Source organism: Mugil cephalus, chromosome 15 (assembly GCF_022458985.1).
Source record: "Mugil cephalus isolate CIBA_MC_2020 chromosome 15, CIBA_Mcephalus_1.1, whole genome shotgun sequence".
Classification (NCBI taxonomy): Eukaryota; Metazoa; Chordata; class Actinopteri; order Mugiliformes; family Mugilidae; genus Mugil; species Mugil cephalus.
The window spans coordinates 24,011,045-24,034,364 of record NC_061784.1 but is presented as its reverse complement, the minus strand read 5'-3'; the positions used below and the strand labels follow the sequence as shown (position 1 = coordinate 24,034,364).

Below are 23,320 nucleotides of genomic sequence, written 5' to 3'. Positions count from 1 at the left end.
TCTCTGTTTGTGTCTGTCTCCGTCTCCGTCTCCGTCCTCCGTGGGTGTAATGAGGTGTGGACGTAACGTGACGTCCCCTCAGGACGAGGACCCGTTCGATGAGAAGGTCCCGACGAGAGACGACGTTAATGGAGGGAAACGAGGAGGAGGACGGAGGAGGACGGAGACACGAGAGGGAAGAGGAAATAACGACGGAGACGATCGATGGAGCTGAGGAGACGGGGAAATGTGAAGGAGCCACGAGGGACGGAGGGAAGGAGGGAAGGAGACAAAGACCTTCGATGCGTTGACCTGCACCGAGAAGATCATTAAAATGAAACAAAGTCCAGAAACTGAGAGAACTTTCACAGAGATGAACCGTTTCCATGGAGACGGAACAGAACCAGATGTGTGTGTTTACATTAAAAAAAAAAAGAAATAAAAATTAATTTAAGACATTTAATAATGAAGATGAAGAGGAGGAAGAAAAGAAGAAGAAGAAAGGGAAGAAGATGGAGAAAGGAGGAGGAGGTTAGAAGAAGACAAACCAGAATGTCTCCATGTCTCTAACTTGGATCCAGATCAAGTTTTAAAAAAACAAGAAAGAAAATAAGATCCATTAAAATCAAAACACAGTTAAAATCGAATCAGTTCAGATCTGATTCAAAAACTTTAGAAACATCTGAGACACATTTGAAGAAAATTCCCTGAATCTGTTCCTCAGAAATCGATCACGATCTGACAAAAAACTATCTATAAAAAAACAAAAAAAAAAAACGACTCCAACGTCGAGATAAAGTTTTTATTAAATAACAAAACAAAGTATAAACTCATGAATAAATAAAGGAAAGTTAAATGAGTGATTAACAGACGTCTCAGCACATGAGTCATTCAGAGCAGAAACGTTTCCACAAATCAACCTGAAAACTGAAGAATTTATGTTTGAATGTGAAATAATTGACATTTACTATACAGTTAATAAGTCACTTTAAATACAGAGATTTAATTACGAGCTTTAATTTGAGTTTTAGCTTTTCGTCTGTATGGAACATGCTCAGTGACGCGACGTTTTCAGAAACGGTGGAAAGTTCATGACATTTAGACTCGTGTAATTATTGTTTCATTGTTTTATTGTATGTTTTTATTGTATGTTTACACTTCCTGGATTAAGATAGCCACATGTTAGCTTGCTAACTATTAGCCTTGATAGATTCTGGATTAAGTTAGCCACGTGTTAGCTTGCTAACTGTTAGCCTTGATAGATTCTGGATAAAGTTAGCCACGTGTTAGCTTGCTAACTATTAGCCTTGATAGATTCTGGATTAAGTTAGCCACGTGTTAGCTTGCTAACTGTTAGCCTTGATAGATTCTGGATAAAGTTAGCCACGTGTTAGCTTGCTAACTATTAGCCTTGATAGATTCTGGATTAAGTTAGCCACGTGTTAGCTTGCTAACTGTTAGCCTTGATAGATTCTAGACTGAATTAGCCACGTGTTAGCTTGCTAACTGTTAGCCTTGATAGAGTCTGGATTGAATTAGCCACGTGTTAGCTTGCTAACTGTTTTGATAGATTCTGGACACCAACAGTTTTCTAACAGCTATAAAAAGAAATAATAGGTGATGATAGGTTTATGAAATAATTATAATAAAATAATAATAATACAGGCAAAGATACACATGATCTGTGACATGTTCGCTGACGTTTTCAGAAACGTTGGATTATATTTTATAGTTTTGATCTTATAATATGTTTGAAGAAAATGTGGACGTCTCCAAAAGCCTCATTGTGTGTTACCTGGGCAGAAACAGAGGAATATTAAAGTATTAATAATAACAACAACAAAAAAAAGCCAGAGTTGTGAAAGATTCTAATAAAGGAACTGAAAACTTTAATTCTAATGTGTTTTGAACGGTTAAAATATGAAAATTAAACCACTAACGAAGCGCTTGAGTTGATAGTTTTCCATTAACGGGATGAAATGAACAAAAAATACGTTTCCCATGATGCAGTTCATTGCAGATTTTCGTTCGAGCCCCTTTTAGCTGTATCGTTGTGGACGATCATCATTTATTTATATTTTTTTACACTGTAAACTCGACGGTTTGAACACATGCTGTTGTAATGTCAGTGTTTTTTTATAAGTAGTTAAAAAAAGTTTTTTTAAAAATGAATTCATGACATTTTAATCATTCAAAAAACAAACTGGTTTAGTCACACTCGCAGCCTCCAGGTGACAAAGTTTCCCTAAGTTTGAGATTAGTTTAAGATTCGTAAGCATCAAACAGGAAGCAGGTTAATTCGTTTTATTATTCTTTAGTTGTCGTGCGACGTTCTGCAAACTGAAACCATAAAGGAAACGACAGCTGTAGAAAATTTCAAGCATTTAATCTCTATCTTACAGCTCTAAAGAAGAAATTTATGGTCAATAAGCTCATGTTTCTGTTGTGGAGAAGTTCCCAGATCAGGTTAATTAGCTAATTAGTTCAATTTAAGGCTGTGAACATATTCAGTCAAGAAACAGCTTTCTTTAAACTCTTTCTGCCTGTTTAGCAAAAACGAAAAAAAATGTCAACTCACTCAATTTAAAAATTGATTATTTGTCTTTGACGAGGAATAAATTTGATGCTATGACTCCCTTCTTTGCAGTGCATGATGGGAAACCTCCACATCTACATGACTTAACAGTTAAATGATGTTGATGCTCGGCAGAAAAATACGTTCGTCTTCACTGTGGTAATATTTGGTGGCAGGTAACATCTTCATCGTCATCGTCATCATCGTCGCTAGTGTTCGTCAGTGCTTCAGAGTAAAAAATAATAATAATAATAATGTTTTCATGCTAAAACATCCAGACTTTCTCGTATCAAAGTGTCTTTTCTGTGAAGGTGACAAAGCTCTCGTGTTACGGCTGAACTGAGGAGGAGGAGGAGGATGAAGAGATGATGCATTAACCCTTATATTGTGTCACGGTCAAATTTGACCTGTTTCCAAGTTAAAATGTGAAAAAAAGTCAATTTTTCACAAAGAAAGTGACGTCTGTGGATCAAATTTCTCTCAATTTACAATCTTTTTTTCAGATAAAAACTTGATAAAAACTCTGTGGGGCAAAAAAATAACATTTAACTCAGATCTTACATGGATACGAATGAATAACAAGTTAGATGTGAGATCAGAAACAAAAAAAACTTTGTGCTGGATGAAGTCGTGTGTCAGTTTTGAGCTGTTCAGACATGGGCAGCTTTTCTAACGCATTATAAGGGTTAATTAGTTCATTAAGAAATTAAACAACAAACATAAAAACTCCCCTCCTCCCTCCAGGTCCTGTTATTGCAGAAGGAGGAGTTCAGTTTAAGACAGCGCTCGTAGAAAAAGTAGATTTGTGGGAGTTCATTGAGTCCAGACTCAGGTGTTGTGTTCAGGTGCTCTCTGTTCATTAGAGTTCTTCCATTTGCTCCAATTCATCATCATCATGAACACTCGTTCCAAACGTCTCTCGTTTTCACCTCCTTCCCTCTCCTTACCTTTCTCACCTGCAGGCTGACGGGAGCGTCCCATCCAATCAGGGGCCTCGGTTTGTATCACATGCCCGTGGAGGACAGCCCCAGTCCTGCTGCCTTGCTCATGCAGGGTAAACCCTGAGCACCAGCTTTCGGGAAGTCGTGCGCCACCACGCGTCCGTTCTCGCCTCCTAAAGCACCGCCTCCGGCCGGGGCTCCTCCTCCTCCTCCTCCTCCTCCCGCCATCCCCCCGAGGCTGGTGCTCATCATGGCGGCGTCGATAAGTTCCTGTAAGACAGTATTTAATTTTAAGTATATTAACAACAACTCCTCTTAGCTTCCTAGCCTACCAGGTAGTTGTCACTCCTCCAAGCTTCCTGTTATTACAACTAACAATACCTCTTAGCTTCCTAGCCTTTGAGCTAACAGCAGCTCTTAATGGCTTCCTAGTATCCAAGATAATAGTAGCTTTTCATATCTTCCTAGCCTCTCAGCTAACAGTAGCTCTTCACAGCTTCCTAACCTTCAAATTAACAGTAGCTCTTTGTAGCTTCCTAGCCTCCCAGCTAATTTTAGCTCCTCTTAGCCTCCCAGAGAACAGTAGCTCTTCATAGCTTTCTAGCCTCCAAGCTAACGGCAGCTCTTCATAGCTTCCTTGCATCCAAGATAATAGTAGCTCTTCATAGCTTCATAGCATCTCAGCTAACAGTAGCTCTTCATAACTTCCTAGCCTCCAAGCTAACGGCAGCTCTTCATAGCTTCCTTGCATCCAAGATAATAGTAGCTCTTCATAGCTTCATAGCCTCCAAGCTAACAGTAGCTCTTCATGGCGTCATTGCCTGCCAGCTAAGAATAGCTCTTAGCCTCCTAGCCTCCCTGCTAACAGTAGCTCATAGCTTCCTAGCCTCAAAGATAACAGCAGCTCTTAGCCTCCTAGCCTCGCCGCTAACAGTAGCTCTTCATGGCGTCCTTGCCTCCCAGCTAAGAATAGCTCTTAGCCTCCTAGCCTCCCGGCTAACAGTAGCTCATAGCTTCCTAGCCTCCCCGCTAACAGCCCATCGTCATTTACATTTTAATTAACCGCCACTATAAAGAGATGCTGAATGACCCATTAGCGGCTCCTGTTTGTAACAAATCCATTAACAAACAGACAACTTTTTATTTAACTTGCATTTATAAGGATCGAATTTAAAGAATATAATGTCTGGTGCGATGTTTTCGATGAGTCGCCTCAGTGACTCGTTTCACAGCTTCAAATCACCACCACTGTTCCCTCTGCACTGTAATATGTTCTGTGTGTGTCTAATAAGGTCATCACGTAAAAGCTGTTTTTCTTCCCTGTCTCACGTCTCAGTAAAACTAATGATCCGGAGTTGGCTCTTCCAGCCTCTGAGGCTCCTACGCTCCGCTCGCTGTTAGCCGCCCGGTATCGATACAGATAAATCCCAGGTTTGCTCATTTACTGAAGCCTCGGAGTGAGCGCCTCTTAGTCTCCATCGCCTCATCGTTCTCACTTTACTAGAGGATGTCACAGCAAGTCTACATGTGCTGTCAAAACAAGACACAGCATCTGGCGCCTGCACATATTTAAAGAGCAGATGGACGAACCGTGGATAGATGCTCCTTCCATCTGCTAATGCATCTTAAATCTAACTTTTAAAGTCATTATACGAGACTCTATCAGATCTTAATATTAAACACTGGTAACTTCAGCTCATTTGAAACTGCGTTTGTATAATAATCACTTGGTATTTATTGAACGTTACAGGCTTTGGTTGCCTAGGTAACCATATAGAATAGAATAGAAAAAATCTTTATGTGTTATATTTCCAATTTAAATGGGAAGAACATAGAAATAATTGCTCGTCGTACACGGATGGAGTTAGCTCTTGTTTTTCTCCAGATCAAAGATCTGCTCGGCCAATCAAACGGTTTCCTTCGTCCTTAATGGAATAAATGTCATAACATTGTTTCTGATGCTGAGATCGAGAATTTGGAGAAGAAATGTTGCTGAGGGACGTTAAGCATCGACCGAAGGTTCTTCACATAAACCCTCACCGTTCTTCTTCACTCACCATTTAACAAACCAACTCCTAGTATTTAAAGAACATCATGTCATTTTCTTTGCAAAAAGCAAATCATTGGCATATTAGCATCACCATTTCTATAGCATTTAGCTCTAATCCTCAGTGACACTGATCTGAGATGAGCTAAAATATCAGTGAGTTGTTTGCTTTGTCCAGTTCTTCAGTATTATAGTGAACAACAGCATGATGAGAATTTAAATGTCAACAGGCCATCGTTTGTTCCACCGACTGTCCTCTAGGAGGCGCTACAGGTGCATCAAGACCAGGACAAACAGACTAATGCTGCGTTCCATTAAGCTCAGGGTCAGAAAACAAGATGGCCGCCTCCAAGAAAGCTCTGGCCTTGTCCCAATATAACTTGGTGCAAAGTTGTTGTGTTCAGTGTTTACAGTTTTTGTAATAGTTTTAATTGCAGAAAAATTTATTGTTTTTAGTGTCACGTGGACTTGTAGTTCCCATATAACACACGAAAAACTTAACTTACACTGTAACAGCATTTCAACATATGTATCTGGGAAAATCCTGTCTGTACGACCGGTTTAATGCAACAAAAACTAATCAGAAGAGCTAATAAACGGAATATTACTGTTTACACATAGGGCGGCCATCTTGGAAACTCAATGATTAGTGGGGATTCTATGACTTTGACTTCCAGTTGGAAATTCCGACTCGAAACTCGTAAATTCTGACTTCTGAATAAGAAGAGAACGCACCATAAGAAACAGCTTTTATTCCAGAGCCATTATTCTGCTGAACGGAGACGCTCATTAACTGCAAATACCTTTATGTAACACTGTTTATTTCATGTGCACTTTAATTCATATATGATCGTCCATTAATTGTGTGTTTACTGTTTATTGTTTAACGTCTTGTTTTATTGATCTGCACGTTAAAGGTTAAGCTCCTAATTTCGTTGAGCTGCTGTGCAACGACAATAAATTCTGGTTTTCAAGTATTCACAGTGAAGAGGTTTCTTCAGTGTTGCAGGAGAACACTGCAGCGTTCACGGTCCATCAACTATCAATAATGTATCACGGTATGTTTCTGTATTGATTATCAGTCCGTGCGCCGCAGAGCTCCTCCATCCTCGCTGTAACCCGGCTCTGAACGGCCTCCATCTGCTCCGACTGACGAAATCCTCCGCCCGCGTTGTGTCACCGCCGCCTTCAGTTCCTCCCTTCGTGCTCAGATGCACATGTGGAAGGAATAACAAGAGTCCAGCGGAGAGGAGAGAACCACGCTGGCGCTTCTGCTGCTCACAGAAAACGCCTCTAATGAGTTGTTTGTTCCTCCTGAGCAGCCCATCAAAGTCTCAGCGTAAACCAGCTCGGCCTGTAATGAGGCGACCGCCGCTTCGTCGCATCCAGACGCCGGAGATAAAGAGCAGCTCGAGACCAGAGTGGCAGATAAGCAGAGTTCAGCGGATGCACTTTGGAAAGGCATTAATGTTGCCCTGTGGCTCCGCGCAGACAAGAGCAGCAGCTGGTGCACATGATTAAAATAACACTGTACTCATGAATCATACAACGTACAGTCCTCTGGAGGGACGGGGATATAAACTACATTTAACAGGTTTAACCAGCAAAAATAAACCTCATGTATATTTTGACAATACACTGATCAGGCATAACATTATGACCGCCTTCCTGATACTGTGCAGGTCTCCCTCGTGGTGATTCATCAGAGAATGGACGTGGGTTTTCTGGGGGTGTTGAATGTTGTTAGTGGGGGGGTCTTTGAGGGGAGGGGGGGACTTGATCAGTGTGGTATCTAATGAATTTGGAGGCCAGGTCAACACCTTGTGCTCTTTTTTTTCTGAGTTGTTCCTAAAGTGTTTTTATGTGTGTGCCTGTGTCATTGCTATGGGATGGTCCTGGTCCTGGTCTGGTCCAGGTGGGGTCTACATGTCTATGTAATATCCACACCAATGAATACCAGGTCCAAAAGTTTCCCAGCAGAACACTGAATTCTCACAAAATGGTTCAAATGTTATTCACTTCTCCTGTCAGTGGTCATAATGTTGTGGCTGACCGGTGCACATTAACACTAAGTTACTAATTTAATGCCAGACTTTTACAGTAAAGGCCTAAATGGTGGAAGTGCTTTATGTTTTATGTGTTCACATATACAGCGTAGGATCGTCAGCATATAAACTGATTCTCTGGTCGTCATCTCTTTGTAGCGAACTCTTGGTCTCTATTGGATGTTACAGGCTTTGGTTGCCTAGGTAACCACACCTTATATATCCGATTCAAACAGACAGAACATGCAGATGTGTCGTACACGGATAGAGTGTCACAAAATTGCTGGAGCATAATCAGTTTCACAACGGAGAGACTCCAGACCGAAGATCTGCTTGGGCCAATCGAATGGTTTCCTCAGTCCTTAATGGAATAAATGTCTTAACGTTGTTTTTAATGCTCAGCTGAGATTGAGAATTTGGAGAAAAAAATCAAGCTTCTTCACATAAATTCTCACTGTTCTTCTGCACCATTGAACAAACCAACTCCAACTATGTACAGAATGATGGAAGAGGATTTAACCCTTCGTAATCCAGGAACCATATGTGGTAACGTGGTTCCTGGTTCCTCTCAGTGAGGTTTAGTGTCATGTGGTTTTCATTGAGCCAATCGGAGAAGATCAAGGAAACATCGTCAGGTCTAATCAGGGTCTGATGTGGTCTACGAGGTCCCCCCTCTGAACTGGTTTATTAGGAACCATGAAGAAGAACAAGTGTCCTAATGTTTCTAATGTGATGATGTTGACAAGTGTCTGAATCAGCTCTGATGTTCTAATGTGACAAATACATATTTACATTAGTTTAAGGACCAGGAACCAGATATGAGACCAGAACCAGATATGAGACCAGGAACCAGATATGAGACATTCATTCATCTGGATTTTATACAGGAAATGTTTTTGTAGAATTTGGTCTGGACTCACCTTCATCCTTCTTGACTCGATCCGAGACTTGTAGCAGAACTCGACCAGAGCCACCATCATGGCCAGACCCAGGCCACCAATCAGAATGTAAAACACTCCGGCCACGTTGCTCAGACTGAGCGCGCTCGTCTTGTCCTGTCGGTGCAGAGAGGCGGAGTCAGGGAGAACCAATAGTGGTGCAGAATAACCATGACATCACCACATTTCAAAGTCCAACAATATCAACTCTCTAATTAAGACGCTAATCGATATTCAAAGGCTGTGATGGAGAGGCAACACGTGGCTCTTTGTGTTTACGTCTGTAGTAAAACTAACAAGTTGTTGAATCCTATCATGACTTTTATCAATGAAATCAGAGGAGATGACATATTACACCAAGCATCATTTACTGAAATACAGCACTGATTGGTTCATAAAGATGCTGCCGTCCCATAAAACACCCAGAGGAACGATGGAGGGTTAAATGTTAGTTTGTGTTTTACCTGATGAAGTTTAAATATTATAGCAGACGTTAGCAGATGTTAAATACGTATTTCCCAAAGTTGTTTTCCTCTCATTTTGTCACATAGTTGCACATTCAAGCCTTGATTTTCCTAACAGGATTAATTTAAGTTGTTATTTGATGCCATAGAAATATAAAACGACACTGACAGCTGTTGTCAGGAGTAGTTTCCTGCGTAATTCTCTTTTTGTGTTATTTGACTAAACTGTACAAACCCACTCATGAGCTAATGAGTTTGCAGGACAGCGACACCTCGTCGTCCATCTTTATCTACGCTCATGGTTTCAACCTTTAAGTAACTTAGAAGCTGAACTGGTGGAATTCTTATTTAATTGTCTGCATTGCCTCAAATCTCAGCCTTTGATTGAACATGCAAGATCATGCACAAAAATGCAAACAAGGAAAAAGAATTAGACAATAATAATCTTCCTCACAGCTTCTCTACAGCAGCTTTACTCAGAACAAACAACAAGATCAGTAAAAGAGCAGAATTCATTTCTTGACGAGCTCTCGTTTCTCTCGACATCAGCGTCACCTCGTTCCTCGTTCACATGCATCGCTTGGGTTTTTTTTTTTTTTTTGAGCATGTGAGTTTCTCATCCAGTAACATGCAGCCGGTCAGAAAACACACGGGAGGAAACTCCCAGTGGCCTCGGCCTCTCCAACAGGAAGTGCTGTGAGCCAATCACAGCGCGTTCCTCTCCAAACTGTCGCGTTGACCTCGGCCAATCGGCTTCTAAGAAGTCACATCGAAAGACGCTTTAAAGTCAGACTGAAATTTGGACGAAATTTGTGAAAAATTTCACAAAAAAAACCCAAATTAACTGTCAACATGTCAACAGGCGTCAAACGTGCTTTGAAAGTTTTGGTGGATTCTGTTTAATAAAGGACTTTTATAAAACCAGATAATATTTATTAAGCCACTAAATACTTGATGGGGATGAAATTAAGAATCAACAATTACCCGTTGAAAGAGAATCTGGCTATAAAGGAATATAAAATACTACTAATTCTCACTATAGGAGGCAATATACACACAATTCAGCCTGATAATCATCAAATTCTACCATCGTGCACATTATAGAATCCATGAAAATGTGGATGTTGGTGAGAAGTCATCATGCATGATAATTAGCTGCTCTCCATTTTATTTTCTGTGATACCTTAGTGCTCTTGGCTTCTTATTTGGCAGTATTTTCTAGGAAGTTTTAGATATTTCAGACTCAAATCCCATAATGCTCCATTATTACACTGTGTAAACTAAATTGTTATGTTGTTATTATTAAGGGACAAAAGTGTCCTCTTCAAAAACACCCTTAAAATAGCACACGTTAATATTTTTTTTCTACTTTTTTAATTTTTATTTTTTTACATAAATCTTTTAATCCACTTCAATATTAATCATAAATACTAAAAACTATTCGTAACAAGTTTTCTTAATTGAAAACTGCAAAAACAAACCCATCAAAATCAACGTGGTGCTGATCACTGACGTGTCCCTGATCATTACTTTGTGTCCTTCCCCATAAACTATGCAACATGTTTAAATTTGAGTTTATTTTATTTTTAGTTGAGGACAGTGCACATTGATATAGAAGAATACTGTAAATATGCTGCATTATAACAGAGCTGCTCATTTTCATGGATGACACATGGTGACTTCTCACCAACATCTACATTTTCATGGATTCTATAATGTGCACAATGGTAGAATTTGATGATGTGCAGGCTGAATTGTGTGTATACATATATACACATATAGTGGGAATCAGTGGTATTTTACATTCCTTTATAACCAGATTCTCTTTCAACAGGTAATTGTTGAACACTTTGTTTGGTTTGGTTTCATCCCCATCAAATATTTAGTGGCTTATTTAATAAAAAAGTCTTTTCTTAACCGGAATCCACCAAAACTTTCCAGGAAAACACGTTAGACGCCTTTTGACATGTTGACAGTTAATTTGGATTTTTCCACTCCTCTCAAACCCCCTGAATATGTCAGCAAATAACAAACTCCACCGTGTTGCAGCTTCTAAATCCTGAAAATAAACTAAATATTTCTGCAGCCGGTCAGACTCTTAAAATTGTCTGCAGGAGGAAACTGTGACGGCCAATTTTCCAGCACATTTTGACATTTATATTTAATATTCACCGACCGATGAGGGGTGAAATTTAGAAGATACTCTGCAGATTAAATGATGATGACAACAGAACGCGTATGAATCAGCCTTAAAAGTGAAGTTGCATTAGTGTGGACTTCTCCAGTTTCAGTCTGACATTAAAATCGTCTTTCCTCGACAGACTGATGAACATTTTCCTCCATTCGTTAGTCACGGTCTGTTACTCAGCGAGTTGAGAGGAAACAGGAGGTACGTGACAGATTGGAGACGAAAACATCAGAGTCTGTGGGACGAGAGGGGAGGACGGGGGAAAGCTGTGGTCAGTGGCTTTAAAATTTCATCAGTGTCGGTTTGCAGCCGTAAACAGAGAGAGAAGGAAAGTGACTTAAAAAATCTGACATTTTACATCATATGTTCATGAAATAAATGATAACAAATAAATAAAAATAAATAAATAAAATCTGGAGCTTTGCTTCCTGGACAGATTTAGTTTTATTCCCATAATCATAATAATAAAAAAATGGAATAAAAAAGTTGCAAACATGAGGGGAATAAAAATGTGGCGTTAAAAGCAGCTGGGCTTAAAAGTGATATAAAAAGTCACATTTTTCTTCTTTTTTTTTTGTCTGTGTGCGGCTGCTCCCAGTCGACTGTGCTGACCAGTGAATATTCTGGAGAACCGAAGGAAGGCTGAGCGGAGGAAAGCCTCAGTAGAAATCTGATGGATTTCTACTGATCTGGAAACCCCCTCATCTCCAAAAAAACAAAAACTCTGCAGCGTCAGAGCTGAGACTTAATTTCTCATCTAGTTGCATGAATTTGCCTTTGGAGCAGGTTTAGATCATGATTCAGTGCGACGGCCTCTTTGTACCAAGTACAAATTGGACTCGTGAGGTTTCCCGGGGCATCAGCGAACCTTAATGTTCTCATATTTTATTTAATTCATCCTCCAGTTCTTCAGAACGGTCAGCTTAGCAGCAGGGTACACTCTGAAAACAACAAGCTCTTCAATAAACCTAAAATAATTTGTCTGAATTAAAGGATCTGGTTGATGATTGGTAATAAATCCACCTACCATCACGCTGAAATCACTCACTGTGACACACAAAACTAAAGCAACATTTTTAAACAAAGGTTATGTGGAAGACTAAGCTGTGTCTGCATTTAAGACAGTTTTATGGTCATTTTGATTAAATTTACGTCATATTTAGCTGTTAATTTCCAAACAATGAACCTGAACGTACGGCTGTAAAACACATGAAAGATGAGAAACTTTAGGGGAAATGTTGCAGAAATACAACAAGTCTCATAACTAAGTAAAAATTTATATATAACAAGATATCTTGATATGAATTGATATTAAATCATAATCAAATCAATTTAATAAAGCAAATTAGATGAGAACATTTTGAGACCTAAACCCTTTTAACATCAGGAAAACTAGACATAAATATTTAGCATATTAAGACATTTTAAAAGATGGTTTGTGAGAATTGTGATTTTTAAAACCCTTTCAACTGATTTTTTTTTTTTTTCAGGAACCCATTTGCCACGAAGTTACAAAATTGTAACAGAAACTTTAACAATTATATTAATTGTTAGATGTTACTTGATGCCAGCATTTTTTTTATTATTTATTTATTTATTTATTTTTTAACCTTCAGTGGTACTATTGAAGAATTTACAAAGAATTACAAAGTATTTGGCGTTTCTCGCTCTGTCGGCCATCTTGTTTTTGAGTAAAAATATATTTTAAAAATTGTACTTCCACTGATGGAGCCAATTGGTGGAAGTGTATGGAGTGATGCATAAGCATTAACTCTATTGGTTGATATTCACTAAAAACACCAAACATACATATAGCACAAAACAGCTTTTTAATAGTGACCACGATGCATGAAAGGGTGAAGACCTTGATTATTTATCTCGTTATCTCGGGAAGATTAGCTCCGTTTTCTCAAGATAATTAACTGAAGATCTCAAGAAAACAGAGGACATTAACTTGTTATTATTGGAAAAGTTAAAAAATAATATGTATGAATTCAAGGCTTCCGTAGATTTTGCATAAATTAAGAAGTTAATGGTCCAGTAACTCCTCCTGGAAAACGCTCCTTCCTAAAACGATCAAAGGTCACAAAGACGGGGTTTTCAGTGAGCTTCAGTCATTTTGGATGGCAGATATTTTCACATTAAGGAAAGGAAATTCCTTCCTAAATTCAGTCCTTATTTGTGGTTTGGGTTACTCCCAATAATGAGGCCTTTACTCATAGAAACACAGTTACCTCCAAGTAACCACTTCATCCCAAATGGGGCTGGTTCTACAATAAAACAAGAACGCCTTTTCTTTTCAGAGTGTCCCTGTTGGTGTTTGTGGGTCTCATGGAGGAAGGGGGAAGTGGGGGAGGGTGGGGGGGGTTAAGCAACACATGGATGTGTGATCAGGCCAAGTGACTTCAAGAACTGACCTTTCTCCCGGAGTCCTTGTGTCCACACTCCCCTTTGTCATACCACCACCTGTTTTTCAACTTGTCTAAGACGGCTTGTTCATTGAGCTTCAGTACTGCTAGGTTTACTGGGATTCTTCAAAGAACCATGGGAAGGGGGAAGGGGGGGTAGGGAATAACATAAATAACATTATGCACCTCCATGTTATCTTATGTTATTGTTGAGCTGCGATGGCTACAGCAGCAGCAGCAGCAGCAGCAGCAACGACCTTATCAAAAGTGGCATTAGCAGTGCAGACGCTGCTACAGAAAAAACACCTCAACGACAACAGAAAGAAAGGAAAAACAAACAGAAAAACAGGCACAATCACACATAAAACTGCTCTGGAAGAATGTCAGTGTCAAAGTGATATGCGTTAATACTCCATCTAGCTTGGTTTGGCCTGACTCCCTACGTGCGAGATGTGTATTACTATATCACTTTGGGTAACCGGCAAGAGGTGAAAACACTCCGGGATCTTTGGGTTTACTGAGCAAAAGTGCTTCGATGGCAGAAGATAAAGTGTGAGAGACACCGTTATAAACTGGGACGTGTGGGGAGGAAATCGGGAAAATCTCTGGGTTTGAGGTGAAATAGTCCACGAACAAGGAACCGATAGATCAAAGGGGTATTTTACTCGCCAGGATAAGACGTCACTGGCATCATCTGTTCAACAGTGAACTGCTAAATACGTTATCTGAGGCTGGGTGGCTGGGAACAGGCTAAGCAAGGAATTCCAGGTGCCCCCCGTCCCAGGCTACAAACTCCAGTTCTTCCTTGGGATCCCGAGGTATTCCAAGGCCAGACAGGATCTCTAATCCCTCCAGGGGTCTATACCGGAGTCATCATAAACCACTTTCTCGCTTCTTTCGACCAAAAGTAGTGCTACTCTGAGCTAAACCCCTGATGTCCTAACTCCTCTCTATCTCTAAGACTGCACTTTGGGGGATGAAGTTACCAAATTTCTTAGCTTTAATCAACCATCCTGACAAAACTTCTCCAAGACTGCCAAGAACAGATGAGAACCTACAAGGAATATGGGTCTGAAATACAAAACTAGCTTTGTCAAATCAATTTAGCTTATACTCCTTCCTAGCCTCACAGCTAATAGTAGCTCTTTGCAGCTTCCTAGCCTCCTAGCTTATAGCAGGTCCTCATAGCTAAGAGTAACTCCTCCAAGCGTCCTAGCTTCCCAGCTAACATACTCCTAGCTTAGATCTTCGTATCTTCCTAGCCTTCTAGCTTAAAGTAGGTCCTCTCAGCTAAGAGTAGCCCTCAGAAATGTTTGTGTACCAGGCTGTGAACATGTTTAATAATGCTGTAAAGTTGGGCTTTTTAACATGGGGGCCTATAGGGATTTGCTAACTTTTGGAGCCTCTAGTGGCCACGCGATGAACTGCAGTTTTTTGAGCTTCAACGCTCAGACCTGGAGATTAGTAGCATTTGGTAGGAACCCTGAATAAAGCTGCAGGTCTTTTAAAAAGAGGTGTAAGGTGCTAGCAACTTTTTGCAAGTTAGGACCAAGTATTTAGTAAAATACCCCGTTCATCCGAGTTACCAATGATTGTGTTGTATACAGGGCTGACACCAAACGTGATTTCCCTCCGGAGTGTTTTGTGCTTGACACTGAAGCTGTGGTTAGTTGCCGGTTACCCTGGTGTGCCATTGCCTGTCGTTACCCGTCGGGGTTACGGTGATCTGACCTTGGAGTCCCCTCCCCCGGTGCCGCACTCTCCCTTGTCATACCACCATCTGTTTTTCAATTTGTCCAACAGGCCCTGCTCGTTCAGTTTTAACACTGCCAAGTTAACAGGGTTTCTACGGGGATGATAGCAACAATGAGGGATAAAAGGGAACTGGACGTTAATGAGCAGAGGACTGCCACTACAAAGATAGCATTGACAAGTTAGCATTTACATGTTAGCATTTACATGTTACATGTGCGTACTTATGGCATGAGGAACCAGACGTCATTAAAATGTTGTTTACGTTCCATGAAAATCTTTTATCATTCAGTCACATTTAACAGGTTGAATTAAATTATGAGCCTAATTTTAACTCAAATTTAAACGTTGAAAACAACACTTTAACAACGGTCTGAGTTAACAGATGAGAATCCAACAAACCTCGACTTGCATTCATTTTCATTTCGTACCTGATAAATAAAGGAGGAACAACGGTCAAATGTTGGGACGTGAAATATTTAGACGTACGTCTTTGTAAACTTGTATTATATCCTTCGTGACACATAGACTCCCACTGTTGCCTGTTGTTCCTCTTAGGAGTACGTAGCAATGATGGCGACTCAACGAAACGCACAATGAGCAGTCAAAGACGACAATAGTTCATGTAATGACGGCAACAGAAGAGTCTTGTTCTGAAGTGTTTTGTGTATTTAAACGTTTTATTTCTATAGTTTAAGGACCGTGATGAACCGACGGTCGGCTTCCTAACTAATATTAGCTCCTCCTGGCTTCCTATCACCTAACCTTGTTGTAGTTCCTCCTAGCTAATAGTAGCTCCAACTAGCTTCCCATCACAGCCAATAGTAGCTCTTCCTAGCTAACAGTAGCTTTTCATAGGTTTCTGGCTAACATACCCCTAGCTTTGTTGTCTCCTAGCTTATACTAATGCGTGTCCTACCTTCCTAGCTATTATTAGCTCCTACTAGCTTCCTCATAGCTTATAGTAGTTCCTCCTGGCTATTAGTAGCTCCTCCTAACTTCCTAGTCTCACAGCTAAAGTAGCTCTTCCTAGCTTCTTAGCCTTACAGCTAATAGTTTCATTCTAGCATTCTAGCTTCCTAGCTAATCCCTCCCCCTAGCTAGTCTTACCGCTAAAAATAGCTCTTCATAGCCTCCTACCATATTATAGTAGCTCCTATCAACTCCTAATAGTAGCTCCTCCTAGCTTCCTAACTTCCTAGCTAACATCCTCCTAGCTTCCTAGCCTCACAGCTAATAGTAGTTCTCTCAGTTTCTTCCTTTGTTTTTTCATTGACTTTTTGAGGCGCAGTCTTTCTTGATCTCTGACTTCAGTTTAGTAGATAAATTAAATTAATATTCAGGTGACCTTACCTGAACTAGAACAGAATGAAAAACTAATTTCATATTTAAATATTCATTTTGGAACAAGACTCTTCAGACAGACATGGTTAAATTAAACGAAACAACGAACAAACAGTAAAATGAGTAGAAAGCAGGTGAGATGAAGGAGCTGAATGTTTCCTTAGACCCAGAGACAGAGCACACACAGCTAATGTTTCTGATGTGTAAAGTTGATTATACAATATGCTCAGCATTCAAGAGGTTTAACAGCACGACTGCGTTGCTAAGCAACTGATCACAAAAAAAGTGACTCTTCATGTTCCTATTTTTTATTTTATTTTTTAAATGTTGAATGATTTTAGGTTTTTCTGCAGCTGCACGCAGAGGAACAAGAAAAAAACTGGAGAGTCGAAATTTAATTCTTACAAAGCTGTGACGGCAGAATGTTGATTAACAGCTCGACGATGAAATAGTTTTAAAAGATTAAGGAGCTAATTATTACGCCCAGCGTGCACCAGTCTAATCTGTGGGAAAACATATCTTTCTCTGACTCTGGGTTTGGCTGTGAAATGCTGATGTGAACGAGAACAAGATGTTCAGATAACAAAAAAAAAATAAAAAAATATACAAGGACGCTGAAACGAAAGCTGCTGCTGTCAGGTACAAATCAAACCTTTATTCATTTTTAGTTTCTTCTTATTTCTGTGTCCAGTTAAAACCACGTTGTTGACAAAGTGGTTGACAACACAACACCGGCTACATTTACATGGAGGAGATCAACCTGGTCACAGGTGAGCTGTTTCCATGGAGACCGAAACCAGTCACTGGAGGAGGAGGAGGAGGAGGAGGAGGAGGAGAAAGGCAAGGAGATGAAAGACATAGAAGAAAGGGAGGGACTGGAAGAAGGAGGAAGTGGAGTAGAAGGAGAAGATGGTGGAGAAGGAGAAGAAAAAGATGAAAGAGGAGGAAGAAGAAAGAAGATGAGGAGGAGGAGGAGGAGGAGGAAGATGAAGTGGAGTAGAAGGAGAAGATGTTGGAGGAGAAGGAGAAGAAAAAGATGAAAGAGGAGGAAGAAGAAAGAAGATGAGGAGGAGGAGGAAGAAGAGGAACAGGAGGAGGAAGAGGAAGAGGAGGAGGTGTAGAAGGAGAAGATGTTGGAGGAGAAGGAGAAGAAAAAGATGAAAGAAGATGAGGATGAGGAGGAGGAGGAGGAGGAGGAGGAAGGAGGTGAAAGACATAGAAGAAAGGGAGGGACAGGAAGAAGGAGGAGGAGGAAGAAGATGAAGTGGAGTAGAAGGAGAAGATGTTGGAGGAGAAGGAGAAGAAAAAGATGAAAGAGGAGGAAGAAGAAAGAAGATGAGGAGGAGGAGGAGGAGGAGGAGGTGTGGCCTCCATGTAAAAGCAGCCGGTGGTGAACTCTCAGACCCGATCGACCTGGAGGACGAAGGTTGTCCCTGACAACAGCAGAGCTGAGACAGACATGAGGAGACAGACTGATCAGGTCGTCATGGTTACTGCCAGTACTCTGGTGACCGAAGACAGACGAGACAACGAGACAGGTGGACGGGCCGGGACCAGACGGACACATGGACAAGGACAAAACAGAGAGAGAGAGAGAGACAAGACAGACAGAGAGACAGATTAAGAGACTGACAGACGGAGACAGACACAAAGACCAGAGACAAGTCCACACAGAGACAGGTTCTTATTATATTATATATTTAATATATTTAATATAATTATTATATTATCTGTCCAGTGTTGTCATCATGAGCCCGTCCACTGAAAACGTTCAGATTTTTTGTGAATTTTGCATAATTTTTCCAACTGGAGTTAAATAACAACACTCAGGAAAAATAAAGAAAAGTTTTATTGAGACTTTAATGATCCACGAGGGAAAGGACTTGGTCACAGTAGCTCTTAAAGAATATCAAGTAAAAAGAAAGATCAAATGAAATAAGATTAAAATAAAATAAGGAAAAATATATTATTTAGTAAACTAAGATGGAAAAATTTTTTATTCTTATAAATTATTATTATTATTATAAAGTACTATTCATTAAGTAAACTACAACATAAAAACAGCTTCTAAAAACGTAGGAGTTATTGAGGTGATTTAAAGAGAAAAGTGTTTAGACTTTTAAAAAAAATAAAAATAACATCCACCACATTATTGTTGAATTTAAAGCAACACATCGAGTTGAAGCACTGTTCCTGTCAGATTCATATTATTCCTCATATTCTTGTCTAATGCTGTGAAAAGGACATTTACTGTACGTGGGATAAATAAACTATTTATTAGATTTTTATTTTACTTTATTCTGTTGTCTATGTCCTGTTCATGTGTGTTTTGTTTTGTTTTTTATCTCGTGACTGAAATAATTTCCCTGCAGGGATCAATAAAATGATCTTAAATCTTAAATATTTTATGTCTTCTCCTCTCTAATCTTTTATTCCCTATCTTCTTTTTTACGCTGCTTTTATTTTTCAAAACTGTGCCCATTTTTATTCTCTTACTGTTTTTATTTATTATTAAGTGCGTGCATGATAACTTTATAGCTCTGAGCAGCATGAGGTTGTTTTTAAAAAAGCTTTAGAAATTAACTTTTTTTTTGACTCCAGCATTTAAATTCACCAAGTTTATGTGTCAGGTACATTATGTGTGTTTGTTGTCAACCTAAATATTTCATCCATTAAACCTTCTATAGAGAAATACTCAGATCACTGATCACTGAAGAGATCTATTTAAACGGCTTTATATCATTTCTGAGTTCATATTCTTGTTCTCTGTAACATTTTGTATGAAAAACAATTATTAAGAAAAATAACATATATTATGTCAGTGTCTCCATTCATTTAAAAATCCACTCGGTAAAGAAAGGACTGAAGTAGACAGTGGATTAAATTATTTCTGTGTTTCTTGACTGAACCAACCAGACAGACCATGAAAAACATTTGGAATTTTATATTTTATAGAGTGACGACATCTATCAGAGGAAAGGAGGCGCTTGTATTAGTCTATAAAATCCCAAAAACACGACAGTACTTCACCATTTTCCATCATCTGCTTCAGCTCCAACATGGAGACTTCCAGACTGATCGTTACCCTCTATATTTATTCTCAGACATTAAACACTGAATGAGGTCAAACTGAGCCCAGAGATAAATAACAGGATTAAATCCATTTAAGTCGATTATCGCTGTGAAAGTTAATGGTTTTAAAATCTAATTTCTCATGTTGTTTTATATTTGAAGTTTAAACTACAGGTTTCCATGAAGACGACGTAGAGACAGACGGACGGACACGGACGCCACACCGACCCTGACCACCAGGGGGCGTACCTGAGGGGCGAGCCTTTGGGCGTGGCCACTCCGTATCCCTTGGAGTCCAGGTTCCCTCCGACCTTCATGGTGTCGCAGGGCTTCCTCTGCTCGATGTACTCGTTCATGGAGGACTCCAGCAGGTAGGCGTACTTCCCCTTGGACTTCCGGACCCGGATCACGCCCTCGTTGGTGTTCTTCACGAAGACGGACGGGTCGGCGCTGCGCATGTACGACCACATCTTCTCAAACACGGCGATCTTTGAACGCTGCAGCGGGACGACAACCATGAACAAAGAGATAAACAAATAAACAAATAGATAAATAAAACAATGTGTCTTCCTTCTCCCTTTCTCATCCTCCCTTCTTCTTCTCCTGTGATTTTTCCACCTCCTCCTTCTTCATTATTCTTTTTCTGTTCTTCCTCCTTCCTCTTCTTATTTTCCTCCTCCTCCATCTCCTGTATTTTTTCTTCTTCTCCTTCCTCCTCCTCCTTCTTCATTGTCTCTTTCTTTTTCTCCTCCATCTTCCCTTTCACCTCCTCCTCTTTCTATTTTGTAATTTTCTCCTTTTGCCTCTTTTGTTTCATCGTCATCTCCTCCTTTTCCTGTTTTTTTCTTCCCCTCTTCCTTCTGTCTCTTTCTTCTCCTCTTTCTCTCCCACCTCCTCCTCCTTTTTCCTTCTACTTTCTATCTTCTCTTTACAGCTCATTCTTTGTCTTTTCCTCCCCCTCCTTCTTATTCTTTTTCTCCCACTTCTCCTCCTTCCTCACATCCACCCCTTCTTTTGTTTCCTCCTCTTCCTTCTCCCTTTTCTAATCCTCCCTTCTTCTTCTCCTGTGTTTTTTGCATCTCCTCCTTCTTCATCTTTCTTTTTCTCTTCACCTCCCCCCTCCTCCTCCTCCTCCTCCTCCTCCTCCATTTCCACCTCCTTCTCCTGTTTTTCTTCTCCTCATTCTCCTCCATCTTCCCTTTCACCTCCTCCTCTTTCGGTTTTGTAAATTTCTCCTGCTACTTCTCCTTTTGCCTCTTTTGTTTCCTCTTCAGCTTCATCTCCTTCTCCTTTTCCTGTTTTTTCTTCTCCTCCTCCTTCCTTTTCGCCTCCTCCTTCTGTCTCTTTCTTCTCCTCTTTCTCTCCCACCTCCTCCATTTTCATTCTACTTTCTTTCTTCTCTTTACAGCTCATTCTTTGTCTTTTCCTCCTCCTCCTCCTCCTTTTATTTCTCCTCTTCATCACTAAAGTTCTACATCGTTCTGTGTTCTGATGAAGTCACGTTTGTCTGACTACATCATTTTACTCGGTCTCCATGGAAACAGAAGTCACTGTTCTGGTTTAAAATAAAGTTTAATTCCAGTTTAAAATAACACGTCTCCATCAGCTGATTACGGGGGACGTGTCCTCACCCTGAAGAACTCCTTGGTGGAGCCCCCGTCCAGGGTCCCGTAGGCGATCTCCGTCTGCTTGGCCAGGTCCTCGGCGCCCTCTATGGGCGAGACCATCCTCTCCACGGTGAGGAAGGCCGCCAGGTTGGCCGTGTACGAAGAGATGATGATGAGGGTGAAAAACCACCAAACTCCTCCAACGATTCGGCCCGAGAGAGACCTGGAGACAGAGGAGGACACTCGGGTCAGTGTGGCGGTGGGAGCTGGGGTTAGTGTGGACGTACGATACCTCGGTTCACTGCAAAAAGTTTGGAAAAAGTTTCAGCCACAAGCTTTGGGGATTTTTTCATTTATTTATTGACTTTTTAGCAAAGTGGTGGTAACCAGTTAGACGTGGCCCACAGTTTGACTCCCTGTCACAGTAAAGGTGCTTCACATATTAATATTCCAGCTCCAGCAGGAAGATGCAGGTCAGACGCTTCCTCTCTGACTCACTCTGGTAAACATCATTTCCCCAGTAAACAAACATGAAAGCAGAGGACAGAGGAGGTATAGCAGGAAGCGTCGGAAAGTCGGAGCAGGTTGATGTTTGAAATTCTCTCTGAGGAGGTAAAATAAACACAGGCGGTAAAAGTAAAGCTGGAAAGAGCAGCAGATTCTGTCCTCAACAACATTAATGTCCTCAGACCACGTCATTCGGTTGGAATTCATCTTAATTTCTTTAAGATAAGATTAAGATCTTTAGGTATTAGTATAAAAAAATAAGGATCATCTTTGAACTGGAAGTAGTTTTTGATGTGGACACGGATTATTTCACTCTATGTTACAGTTTAAGTTGTATTGGAAACGATGAAATCTGAAAGTCCAAACGTGAGCACTTGTGAATGTTAAATGTCAAACTAGAAAAGTTAATAAGCATAAATAAAACAAGTGTATTGACCCTTCACTACCAGTAGATGACAGACAATAGTGTCTGTTTATGAGGACAACAGATCCTAAAACGTAATGTCCCCATATGAGGACGTTGGGTCTTGGGAGAATGAAAACACTCAGTATCAGTAGTTAGTCCTGTTTTATACATGCGTACTAGCCCTGATATCTGATATCTGCCGATATTTAATCTACTATCATGCAAAGGCTTCAGACTTCACATGTGAGAAGCAACAAATGTCTGGTATTTACGTAGGAATCAGCAAAGCTCGGCAGAAACAGCTTTAACTGAACCCTTTACCCACCTAGACTGTCTGATTGTTTCATTAAAGATGCGTCTGTCGTCTGATTTAACCCAGAATCAGACACATCACGCTACCAGAGAAGCTGTGGCATTAACACGTCGGACTCGTGTTTCCTTATCGTCTTTTCCTGCAGTAGGTGTGACGCCGACGTGATCATCAAATACAGTCGACACATTCACACATCAAACAGAGACGGATGCTGTTTCAGGCCCGGAGCTGTAACCGGCCGGTCTGGAGGTGACTCTGTGTGATGGTTTATAAGCAGCGCTCCAGGACACAAATGGACTGATAACACATTAGAGGTGTGAATATCTGGAAATGTCATGATCACGTTATATATTAACTCCACCTCCACTCCCTCGTGTCAAACCAGTTCCTCCCGTCCTCTACCAGCTGAGCTTTAAATCAAACACGTTGTGGCTGTGGTGTCATGTGACCAAACACCAAAGAGTCTGCAGCTTTTTCATTACGACAGAGAAACATAAACGGAAGGTAAAATGGAAGGTTGTAAATGCTGTGTGTTTTCAGGTAGTTAGTCTGTGTGTGAGGATCAAGATGGGATGAGATAAAGTGAGATGAGGTCACATGACATGGGGTTATATCAGAGATGAGATGAGATGAGATGAGATGAGGTGAGATGAGATGAGATGCATTCAATTCAGAATTTTATTTAGTTAGTGATGAGATAAGATGAGGTCATGAGAGAAGAGACTAGATGAGGT

General features: G+C 40.4%; 1 protein-coding gene across 4 annotated transcripts in view; it reads right to left on the bottom strand.

The window, feature by feature from the left end:
- Nucleotides 1-767: 767 nt before the first annotated feature.
- The window catches only part of LOC125021657 (glutamate receptor 1-like), a 67,703-nt gene continuing 45,150 nt past the window's right edge, over nucleotides 768-23,320 (bottom strand). The window contains exons 14-18 of one of the 4 annotated variants that reach the window (XM_047607781.1): nucleotides 21,385-21,583; nucleotides 20,003-20,250; nucleotides 15,317-15,431; nucleotides 8,508-8,642; nucleotides 768-3,765 (exon numbers count right to left, since the gene is read on the bottom strand). In XM_047607781.1, the coding sequence (XP_047463737.1) occupies nucleotides 3,559-3,765; nucleotides 8,508-8,642; nucleotides 15,317-15,431; nucleotides 20,003-20,250; nucleotides 21,385-21,583 (904 nt within the window). In that variant the 3' untranslated portion in view covers nucleotides 768-3,558. Of the gene's footprint in view, nucleotides 3,766-8,507; nucleotides 8,643-13,594; nucleotides 13,710-15,316; nucleotides 15,432-17,938; nucleotides 18,186-20,002; nucleotides 20,251-21,384; nucleotides 21,584-23,320 lie in introns of those variants that run through there. The other 3 variants (XM_047607780.1, XR_007114359.1, XM_047607782.1) reach the window with 3 other exon arrangements.